The 12,766-nt window shown below is 33.0% G+C and overlaps 1 protein-coding gene across 1 annotated transcript in view; it reads right to left on the bottom strand.

Moving 5' to 3' along the window:
• The window catches only part of LOC137658265 (uncharacterized), an 816,196-nt gene that overhangs the window by 26,193 nt on the left and 777,237 nt on the right, over window positions 1–12,766 (bottom strand). The window contains exon 4 of the mRNA XM_068392939.1: window positions 2,987–3,044. Coding sequence (XP_068249040.1) covers window positions 2,987–3,044 — 58 coding nt within the window. The remainder of the gene's footprint in view (window positions 1–2,986; window positions 3,045–12,766) is intronic.

Below are 12,766 nucleotides of genomic sequence, written 5' to 3'. Positions count from 1 at the left end.
TATCCATTTTCCTATCTTTCCCTTAATATTATGCTTTCTAATTTTTTCCTCTAATATATTTTATTTTATATTTTATATATTATATTTTCTTTTTTAATTACCCTTTCATACACTTTCATAATATATGATGTTAGACTAACTGGTCTATAATTGCCATCCTCTAGTATTGATCCACTTTTGAAAATAGGGGTTATATATGCTAAATTATGTTTAACATATATCTCGCTCATATCTACACTTTGTCTTAGCACTATTGCAAGTGGCTTCGCGAGAGTGTGTGCAGTTTTTTTTTAACAAAATCGCTGGAATTCCATCTGGCCCGGCTGCTGATCCATTTTTAATTTCACTTATAGCCTGCGCAATATCTGCTTCTTTATATCTATATCCGTTAGATATTCAACATTTTCTTCTCTCATTTCTGTTTCATCATTCTCATTCGCAATTCTTGGCGTGAATTCACTCTTATATTTTTCTGCTAATATGTTGCATATTTCCTTTTTTTTTATTCGTTAACCGTCCTTCAATTCTTAGAGGGCCTATTTCTAATCTCCCTTTATTCATCTTTTTTGCATAGAAGTAAAGTACTTTGGGTTTTTTCTTGATATTTTGAAGTGTCTTTTCTTCTAAGTCCCTTTTTTTCATTTTTTTTCGATCGTATAATCTTTTTTTCTGAATTTTCTATCTTACTTTTTATTTCCATCATTTTCCATACATTTTTTTTTCTTTTGCAAGATTTTTCATCCACTTTCTAACTTTCTGAAATAATGTCCTTTTGTCTCTTGGTATGCATGTCTGATGTTTATTTTTTTTTCTCGGTACATATTTTTCAACAATTTTCTCCAGTATTTTGTATAATATATCCGTATTTACCTGCATATTATCACTTACTAATACATTTTTCCAATCTTTGTTTAATTCTTCATTTATTTCTGACCATTTTATATTCTTACCATAGAAATTATATTTTCCATACCCTTCCCAACGTTTTGTGCTTTGTTTTTCTCTGCGTTCACTTGCTTTGGATTGGACTAATAATTCTATGACATTGTGGTCCGAAATTCCCGTGTTATACACTGTTATTTTCTTTAACATAATTCACCTCATTCACAAATACTAAATCTAGGACATTTTTCGTTCTTGTTGGAATGTGGTTTATTTGTTGCATATTATGTTCTAATAGCAATCTTGAAGCTTTTCAAACTGTCTCTTATCTTCTGCGCTATTATTACTCTCTTTTTTATGTGGATATATACAACCACTATCTTCTATCCGTTCTTTCCAATCCACGAAAGGAAAGTTAAAATCTCTGAATAGGAGTATATTCCAGTCTTTATGGTTTCTACATATACCAGCTATTTTTTCCACTATTATGTCAAACTCCTTAGTATTTGGGGGTCTGTAGACTAAAATATTCACAAATTTTTCATATTCAAATTCTACTGCAATCAATTCACATTCTGTGTTGCTGTATTTTTCACAGACTTTTCCTTGATTTATGTCCCTTCCATATGTTGCGGTCCCCCCTTGATTCCTATTTGTTCTGTCTGATCTATATGTTTGGAAACCCTTTATCTGGTCGTCACTGCCAGTCTCTTGGGAATACCATGTTTCACTTATATTTAACATCTAAGAACTCTATTTTCTTTTTAGAGTTACTCGTGACCAAACCCTGTGCATTCATCACTATTATGGTTTGTGTTTCATCCCCATTATTTAATATTGGTAATAATATGGATTCTCCCATGTTTCCTTCTTGTTCTGATATGATGTTCTTTTTTTCATTTCCAGGAATTCTGCCATTAAAAAATCCAACTTTTCTATTATATTTGCTCTTTTGCCTTCATATTTATTTTTGTGTGTATACCTGCAATTATCCCCATATCTTCACCAACCCCTGGCATTATAGATGCCTTCTGTGTAATTGGGCTGTAATTGTGCATAATTGAGTTAAAAGGCATCATATCTTGGACCTTTTGTGCATAGCGCCGTATATACCCGGCTTGTTTTTTTGTTTCTTTTTTTGTTTCCTTATTGCTTTCATTTTTCTTTTCAGTTTTCTGAGTTTTTTTACTCTCATTCATAGTTGCAGGATGCATATATCGACATTTTTTGTTGAATTTGCATCCTTTTCCTTCTTTCAGGTTTTGCATATTTTTGGATGGAGATCTCTGCATTCGTCCCCATATCCGTCTAAATACGCACATTTACCATATATTTCATAATTATGGCATATCTTTGGATGCTTGTAGTAGCATCTTTCGCCAAATCTGCAATTCCCTCTTTTCCGTGAATTGCAGACTATATCTTTTTTTTTTCTTGTTTTTCTTGTTCTTGCTCTTCCCTAAAAGTATGTAGGTCTGGGTAGAGTCTCTTGGGTCTATTATTTGTTTCTATAGGATATTCTATTTCTAAGTAAGTATGTTGTTGAATGGCATCATATGTTGTATCAATGATTTTCTCTGCATCCTTACACATATCCTCTTCTTCTTCTTCTTCTTCTTCTTCTTCTTCTTCTTCTCCAACTAATTACAGATTCAGTCTCGACTTAATTATATTTTCTATCCATACTAAGCATATTGAGCAGAATACCTTTGTGTCTTTAGTACTTATTTTTTGTTGCACTTCATCACAATTAGGATGTGTTGGTACGTGGCATACATCGCTTTTCCTTAATATTTGTTGCGGGTTAAGAATACTGTACCATATCTTACATGTATTGCAGAGAGAGAGAGAGAGAGAGAGAGAGAGAGAGAGAGCAAGAGAGAGAGAGAGAGAGAGAGAGAGAGAGAGAGAGAGAGAGTCTGTGTTTTCCAGTTATTTGGTTTGATGAAGCTTCAAAAAGATTTTAAAAATGTTGCAGAAATAAATTAATAATTTGTAAATGGGTTCATATTTAAGTTCAAAAAATTACTAGAGAGAGAGAGAGAGAGAGAGAGAGAGAGAGAGAGAGAGAGAGAATATTTTACTAAAATTAAACATTACTCACGGCTCTCCACGCAGTCCTTGGCGCAGGCCAACACTACGACGCCTTCGTTGCTGTATCGCTGTGAGAGAAGAAATTATTGATATTAATACTGATTTATTTTCATCTATTACTATTTTCATTAGTTTTTTTTTCTATGCATATTTTTTTATATAGACATGCATCTCGCTTATATATGCGTTAATATGTATGAATCAAACTTATAAACACACATGGACAGAATATTTATTCTTTTAGTAAACTGCTGTTACCTATATATATATATATATATATATAATATATATATACCTGTATATATATATATATATACATATATATATATATATATATATAGACAGAAGACTCGTATTACCACATTGGCTTCCACTTCAAATGATGATTGTACATTGAAACCAAATCTCCTTTACAGAAATGAAGAATGGATATGCAATGGATAGAAAAAAATCAAAGAATATATAAATATGTATATATATATATATATATATATGTATATATACATATATATATATATATATATGTATATATATACAGACATATATATATATGTATATATATATATATATATATATATACATATATATATATGATAGTTAACATTATGCATTTTATAAGACCCTCAATATTTTCTCGCCCAATCATTCATTCTGCTCACATTTCTCCTAGGCATACAGTTAAACTGAAGGTCTGCAACCTTATTCTTTAATTATTTTATATCCATTGCATATCCATTCTTCATTCTGTAAGAGCTATTTGGTTTAAATGTACAATCATAAATTTGGAGTGGAATCCAATGTGGTAATACGAGTCTTCTGTCAATCATGGCCAGCTACCTAAAATGCCCGACTTGTGACATCTCTCATCTTGTCATTATTCATTTTCATTCTATCACAATCTATGGCAATCATTACTGCATATTCCTGCTTTCCACTCAAGGGGTTAACCACTATACTAAAATCGTTCAGTGGCTTCTTTCCACATTAGCAGGATAGAAGAGACGCTTTAGCTATGGTAAGAAGTACATTCCAAAATTAAACTATTGTTCCATAGTCTTGGGTAGTGCCCTAGCCTCTGTACCAAGATCTTCCACTGTCTGATGTTAGAGTTCAGGCACACTATTTTAAACGTTTCCTTATTTCCTTTCCTTATTGGGCTATTTCCCCTTTTGGAGCCTTTGGGCTCATACCATCCTGTTTTTCCATATAGGGTTGAAGTTTAGCTAGTTATAATGATAACGAGAAATCTCAAAAATCTTTTTGTTTGCTACACAAAACTTTATTGAACATAGCTACAAATACTTAAGGCGTTGTTCACACAGGTTGGTTTGAAACACGCTGTTGAAAATTCAATTATTGTCCATTGTATCGTTCACACGTACCGCTGGCTTTACATGCGAGCCATAACATAAACAATAATTGAATTTGCGACAGCACCGTTTCAAACTGCGCGGTAGAAACCATACTGTGCGAGCAAGGTTACTTGGGGATAGTAATATATCAGGCCTCGTCCCCTTTTTTTTACATATTTCAGAAATTAACGTATTCGACATTTTCAAATTAACACTGATTAAATAGTCATGTCACATAGCACTAACTAGCTTATTGATATTTTCCTTTGATATTATGGCTTTAAATTTCGTTATTGATTCCATTCTCTGAAAAATATAAAACTCCTCTTTAAGAATCGAATTAGATCCATGAGACTGGACAATCTCCCTCTTTAAATAATGGAATAATGACATCCAAAAGTCATTGTTAAATACACAAATAATCAAAAGAATTCCAAAAGGTTAATTGCTCAATGTTTGTGTAGTAGTTTTTCATTGCTTTTTTTCCAAAACCTCATCAATTGAGTCAACAATGTGAATTAATTCGCGCTTTTTGAAATAATGCGAAAATATGCTTTTCTATTCGTACATTCATTTCTCTTGAAATATAGTTCAAATTAGTTTCCTTATTTTTAATTTAGTATTTCCTGCACACGAGGTTTTTATGTATCTTTAATTTTTCATTTTTCGTTTGCGGTTTATAGAGCATGAATTTATTTCTAGCATTTTATCATTCTTTTATATTTATTAGAAAATACATGTACATGTGTTTGCTCAATTTACTTTATTATTTCTAAACAAGCCAGAAGAGAAATTTTGTTGCATAGCAATTTCAGTTCAATAGCCAATATATATATATATATATATGTATATATATATATATATATATATACATATATATATATATATATATATATATATATATGTATGTATATATATGTATATATATATACATACATATATATATATATATATATGTATATATATATATATATATGTATAATATATATATATATATATATATTTGTATATATATGTATGCATATATATATATATATATATATTTGAATATATATATATATATATATATACACATATAAATATATATTCTTATGAAGCTGGTCTAGTGTAGAGTAAATTATTTATCCATGTATTTTATTTATGTATTTCATATGTTTATTTAAGAGGTGAATAGCCAGCTCTTAAAGTGAATTCCTCTCATGTAGGTATAAGTTTGGTATGTAAATTACACAATCCTTTCGTTGTTAATTTCATTGTATTTTTCATTCAAGTCAGAATATGTAAATTTACGTTATTCTTTAAAAATTAACTTTTTATTTCACGTATTTTGTTACGAAGTCTTACGTAAACTGCTTAAAAGTGCTATATGATCCAGACGAGATATGAACAAGGGCTTATGTAAATCTTTTTTATATTTCTGTGAGGTACTGCGTGATGTTTGTGAGAAGATACACAATTCTTATATTCGCCACGTGTTTTGGAAGGTTCTTGAAAACCCCAGTGTTAGATCTCATCTTTTCTTTATTTCCAAGAACGGTAGGTGGACGGAGGTAGCTGAAACAGAGTTACTGTGCGGTGAGGTTGATTCTCCTGTTGAGTACGTGATAGTTGATAACTCTGGCATTGCTAGAAGCTGGCCTCCAAGCACGAGAATAATCTATTTAGAATAATGTAGAAGTTACTAAGTACATATATATGCACCTCAGGGATGCATAGCAGCAGAAGAGAAACAGCCTTTCATGTGAGCGAGCCAAAGTTCATCCCTCTCTCTCTCTAGTGCCTCTATAGTGTGTCCTCTTCGAAGTGATTTTGTGCCCAACTTATATTGTGTGTAGTGTGTTAAAACGTTAATGCAAATTTGCCAGAAATTTTTGATTTATTGTGTTGTGGTGAGTGCTGGTATTCTGTAAATCTTTGTAACTGGCCCAGGGAGATTTATGTACAAACGTGAAGTATATTTGTATCATTATCTGATTAACTTTGTGTGAGCTAAATTCGTAAGTTTATCAGTTACTTTATGTAATTTCTTTTTGAGTTTAAGCATTAGAGTGTTGATGATTATCTATTTTCATTAAGTATTAAGCTTAAATCTTGGTGTAAATCGTAATTTCAAATGAAACAAGTGATTGTATAATTTTCATAAGTATTAATTTATTTTGCCTTAGTCTAAGTTTTGATCAGACTTGATATTTTGAGTGATTTATTCTTTATGAAAATTTTTTCAGTGTTGTAATTTTTTATAGAATATATTTATTTTCATAGAGTGTATTATTTCAATCACCAGTGTTTTCACAGTAATCTCTCCTATCCCTCTCAAAAAATCGAAGAAAGAGGTTGTTTGAGTAATTCTTACTAATAATTACCCAGTTTTGTTTTGAGTGTACTTAAGAGACCTTTGGATATTCAGGGTTTTTATGTATTGCTGTCTGGGGGTTATATAATTGTCTCAGAGCTTGGGTATGTATATTTTCAAGTGTAGCAGATTTATGTAAAAATAAACAGGTGAGTTTAGAACTCGAGAGGTTTTGTAACTTGCCAGTCGTAATATAAATAATATCCTATATTAATATATTAATAAATGAATATATATATATATATATATATATACATATATATATATATATATATATATAAAATCATCATTATCTCCTCCTATGCCTATTAACGCATAGGGCCTCGGTTAGGTTTCGCCAGTCGTCTGTATCTTGAGTTTATAATTCAATAATATTCTATTTATCATCTCCCAATTCATGCTTCATAGTCCTCAGCCATGTAGGCCTGGATCTTCCAACTCTTCTAGTTCCTTCTGGAGCCCAGCTGAACATTTGGTGAAGTAATCTCTCTTGGGGAGTGCAAAGAGTATGCCCAAACCATCTCCATCTACCCCTCATCATGATGTCATCCACATATGGCATTCAAGTAATCTCTATTATAGTTTAATTTCTAATTCCTGTCCTGCCATTTCACTCCCAATATCCACCTGAGGGCTTTGTTCTAAAATCTACTAAATATATTGGAGATTGTTTCATTGTCATACCACGACTCATGTCTATAAAGTAACACTGATCTCACTAAACTGATATATAGTCTGATTTTTATATGTAATTTCAGGCGATTTGATTCCCAGATTTTACTTAACCTAGCCAATGTCTTATTTACTTTTTTCAATCTTTCTCTAAACTCTAATTCTAAAGACCCTGTATTGGAGATCATAGTTCCTAAATACTTAAATGATTCTACCTCATTAATCCTTCCTCCTTCCAATGATATTTCATCTCCCATTGCATACTCTTTTCTTATCATCTCTGTCATTCTTCTACTTATTTCAAGCCCAACCTCGTGTGATATTTCATGAATTATGGTAAGCAAGCATTGCAAATCCTGTGGTGTTCTGCTAACAAGGACAGCATCATCAGCGTGCTCTAGGTCTGCTAAATTCCTATCGCCAATTCACTCCAATCCTCCTCCACTATCTCCAACTGTTCTGTGCATTACAAAATCCATGAGGAGGGTAAACAACATTCCCTTGGAGTACTCCGCTGTTCACTGGAAATTCATTTGATAAGAATCCATTAACATTAATTTTGCACTTGCTATGCTCATGAACAGACTTCATCAAATTTACATATTTAAGAGGAATTCGATAATAACGCTAGCCTCTCCAAAAAATTGGTCGGTGCACACTATCAAAGGCTTTTTCAGTTAACAAATGCCTTCAAAAGTCGATTTTTACAGTCTACGCATACCTCAAAATGAAAATTTGGTCAATGCAACTTCGAACTTTTCTAAATCCTACTTGTTCATCTCTCAGCTTTTCTTTTCTTCAATCTTTCTCTCCAGCCTCTTTAGAATAAGCATGCTATACATTTTCATAACTGACGTAAGTTTTGTGCCTCTGTAATTATTGCAATTAGTCAGGTCTCCTTTTTTTTTGTTATTTTCACCACCACTCCTAACTCCCATTCATCAGGTTTTGCCTCTTCATGCCACATTCTACAAAATAATCTTGTAAGTAATCTGGGAGTCACTTCATTTTCGGCCAGTATCATCACGGAAGTTATTCCATCGTATCCCGGGTCTTTCCATCTCTTTTGTGTTTTGAGGATAGCGTCAATTTCAAACACACTGAATTCATTCATGGGCACATCAAGGTCTTCACCAGCTTCAGGTATATCAATCAAATTATTCCCTTCATATCTCCAATTCATAACCTCACTAAAGTGTTCCATCCAACGATATCTTTTTCATTTTCTGTTGCTTTAACAAAGTCATCTCTCTGATAGGTATATGCTTCTTTTTCTTTGCCCCCATAGAGATTTCATAAATAATTCTATGAGAAATTCTTACACAATAGGTATTTCCTGAATTCATAGCTTTCTCAGCCTCATCTGCTTTCCTGTCTAAATATTTTCTCCAGTCATTCCTGGCTTTTCTTTTTACATCACTATCAATACTGGAATACTTACATTCTCTGCCTTGTAATTTTCATTACTTCCTCGAAAACTTCCAACAATGAATTTCTGTTTTTTCGCGTAAGCAACTAATGACAAAAATATTAAAGATTAATGAAACGACAGGTTTATTCTTGAAAATTTCAGGCTTTAATCACGCTGCTCATCAATGCTTCACATATAAAGCTGAATGGTCCCCCAGGTACCAGCGCTTCAGCCTTATTCCTAAGTTTCAGAATATCTTTTTTAATAATTACTCTACTGTGTACAACGCTGACTATTACCCATCTGTTGTTATCCTTTTTCTAGAAAGTGTTTGAATTAGATATTTACGTATATTGCTCAAGTACTGATTATGGAATGCGAAGGTACTGATGGTAGTCGCTCAAATAATTTGAGTCTTATGCCATTAAAATTTTCTTTCACCTTGCTTGACGAATATTCTTTTCTGGTTTCTTTCAGCGACATCATTTATACTTAGATGCAGCATTTATGTGGCTTTAGAATGCTGATTATATTGCTAAGAATAAGGGGTATATGTGACTTGCCAGTCATATGAAATAAAACCCGGTTTTAAACCAATTGGTAGGATAACGTTTGGGACAGTAGTGGTAAGAGAAATTATTCTTTCGTAAAATTATCGTAAAATCTGATTAATTTAGGCTCTACATTGTTTTTTGCATATTATTTTTCATATTTATATTACATTGAGGTTCTCTTCATGCTCAAATAGTGGCCCAGGTTTCAATATAACAACAACCGGTATTTTTTCAAGACTACCTCATCTCTCTGTCCCTCTCTCTCTCTCTCTCTCTCTCTCTCTCTCTCTCTCTCTCTTCCTATCGATTAGACTGAGGACATCGAAAGGGGTGGGAGTTTGTGGGGTGGAGGGTGGTGGGTGTTCGTTTAATGTGGACGGAGAAAGTTTAAACAAATATCCTCATCTTCACCCAATCTCCAACCTTCATCCCACACATCAAATCTTTTACCGTTCCTCCTTCCACGCCCACTCTCCATAACCCCCTTCCACACCCACTCTCTATAATAACCCCATTCCACACCCACTCTCTCTAATAACCCTCTTCCACACCCACTCTCCATAACCCCCTTCCACGCCCACTCTCTGTAATAACCCTCTTCCACGTCCACTCTTTATAACCCTCTTCCACGTCCACTCTCCATAATCCCCTTCCACGCCCAGTCTCCATAACCCCGTTCCACGCCCACTCGTCATAACCCACTTTCACGCCCACTTTACATAACCCCCTTCCACTTCCCCATAAGGCCAGGTCCTTTTAGTGGCGAATTTATAATTTAATGTCATGCTTTCGTATTAAATGAAAAGATGCCTCAACTGCTCCCTCAATTGCGTTCTCGCATGCAGTCTCAGGAGTTATTTGGCACAGCTAGATCCTTTACAGAAATTGGTAGGAATTGATCAGATTGTTGTTGTATTTTTAGTTTCCATTCTCTTCAATTTTTCAGGCAATAGGAATTGTAAATTTTAACTCGTAACTTCTTAAGAAAGGTAAATTTAATGGGTCTAGATGTTTTACCACCTTTTTGTCTGTGTCTCCTATTTCATGATCACAGCTTTTTCTCTATTGAAAACGTTAGAATTAAACATTGTAAGGAAAAAAATTATATTATATAAGTAAAGAATAAGGGTCGCGGGAAACAGGCGGCTTAATGCCGCGTGGATTAAAAATCAATGAAGATCAATGAGGCGGTTCACATGCTGCCCACTCGGAAGAATTTCCGAGCGGCATTGATTTACTAGCTGCATGCACTACTAACCCGCGCGTTTCAGTGTAGCGGCGTATACAAACTACGCGGACGCTTGCTGAAAATTGTCTCGCGTGAAGACATGTTTCTGAACGAGCGGAAAACTTTCCGAACTGTAAAAAAATCAGCTCGCGTGAAGCAAGCCTAAGAGAGAAATGTTTGTTTACTTTGTTGTTATTTATTACGTGAAAATAAAGTGCTGTTATTGACTCAAATGGTCTAAATTTGGTAAATAATTTTATCTGTGGCCTTTTCAGTTTGCACCACATTAATTGTTTAGTTAGCTTAATCATGAATTATGGTAGAAACAGTTCCTAAGATCACTTTTCTGATATGTAAACATTTGAACGAATGCTGGACTTCTTTCTCTTTTGTAATGATTTATAATCAAGGTATTTACTTATTTTTTGTTCGATTTTTATAAAATTATTGATTCGTAATTAATCATACTTAATGATCACAATGCTTCTTGGTATAACCTTTCCTTTTCATTGGGGAAATCAGATTAATGATATCTACCCTTAGCCTCATGTGATTGAATTTTACAAACCATATTCTTATGCCCATGAAAACTTTTAATTTTTCTATTATCATATTTCAATTGTTCATTTTTTCTTATTTTTTCTTTCGCGAAACTTTAATGAAATAAGGAATGTCTTATTTTCAATTCATATATATATATATATATATATATAGTGAGCGTGTTTTTCCTCTGGTCTCTGCAAAGTAAGATCACAACTAGGTCTTGGGTTGCATAATTTATAAAGAAGCTTGCCTAAAAGTTATGATTATAGTAATTATTAATTTCATTTTAGTGCCAGTAGAGGAGAATCCATCCATGTACAAAATCTCGTAAAATTGTTAAGAAGTTAAGAGAGCATTATGCATATGTAAGTAAAGTGAATAGTTAAAGTATGGGACAAATACATTAACGACTTGCTGAATTATTCGGAAAGTTCTGAGATGATATTTATTGTTTAGCAATTGAATCATCTTTACACGTTTCTTACTAATTGGATATAATTATACAAATATACAGATAATATTCTCTTGAAGCAAATGTTTGATGTGGATGGAAGAGGTTAACGCTAATGTTAATATGGAAGAGGTTGGAACTAATGTCGATGTAGATGGAAGGGGTTGAAGTAAGTATTAATGTATAATGAAGAGGTTGAATCAAATGTTAATATGGAAGAGGTTGGAACTAATGTCGATGTAGATGGAAGGGGTTGAAGTAAGTATTAATGTAAAATGAAGAGGTTGAATCAAATGTTAATATGGAAGAGGTTGAAGGTAATGTTGATGTAGATGGAAGGATTTTATGGAAGTATTGATGTAGATAGAAGCGGTTCAAGCAAGTGATTATATGGAAGATGTTGAAGCTAATTTTGATGTAAATGGAAGCGGTTGATTGATTGATTGATTTAAAGTTGGAAGCGGTTGAAACAAGTATTAATGTAGATGAGAGGTCGAAACAAATTTTAATAGAGATGGATGGGCTTGAAACTTGTTGAAACTAACTTTAATACGGTAACATTATCTTCTTTTTCATTGTTAGGATTAAATTATCCTTTTCACAAAGTTGCGTCGGGAATATTGTTCGCCCATTTATTGTTAAGAATTCGAATGTGTGACGGTAATCCAGAATTCAACTACGAAGCCAATTTTGATATTTGTTGAATGTATTTATTTTCTCAGTGATTTTTTTTAAATAGTGACATTAAAATATTGACTTCAGGTATGGCGATACTCCATTAGAGAAGCTTAAATCGTTCATTCTTTCTATCACATTCCCAGATAAGGCTGGTCAATAGACTTTTATTATATATTACGATTCATTCCATTTATTTTATATACTTTCCCCTTCGAAGGAGACCCCAGGTGTCGGCCAGAAAATTCCCGGACTTACAAAAGTTAGCCCCACGATGTGAAAAGAAAAATGAAACACAGGTGTGGAGCGTGGTCTTGGGAAGAAAAAAAAAGAGTTCAGCCAAGTTCACCCCACTTCTTTCCCTAATACATTCTTTCACTTTACACGTATGTTTTATCTTCGTTTCTCTCTGCTTGGCGTATTAAGATAATCCAGAAGCTATCACTGGTCGATTAATTATCTATTTGTAGGAGAATTTGAGCCTTAAACACCAACACAGAAACATTTTTTGAAAATTAAAAGCTTAGGGTTTTAGAGCATTCTCCATATTA

This window comes from Palaemon carinicauda, chromosome 19 (genome assembly GCF_036898095.1).
Source record: "Palaemon carinicauda isolate YSFRI2023 chromosome 19, ASM3689809v2, whole genome shotgun sequence".
NCBI lineage: Eukaryota > Metazoa > Arthropoda > Malacostraca > Decapoda > Palaemonidae > Palaemon > Palaemon carinicauda.
The sequence above is the reverse complement of the archived record's forward strand: the minus strand, read 5'-3'. Positions and strand labels throughout refer to the sequence as shown.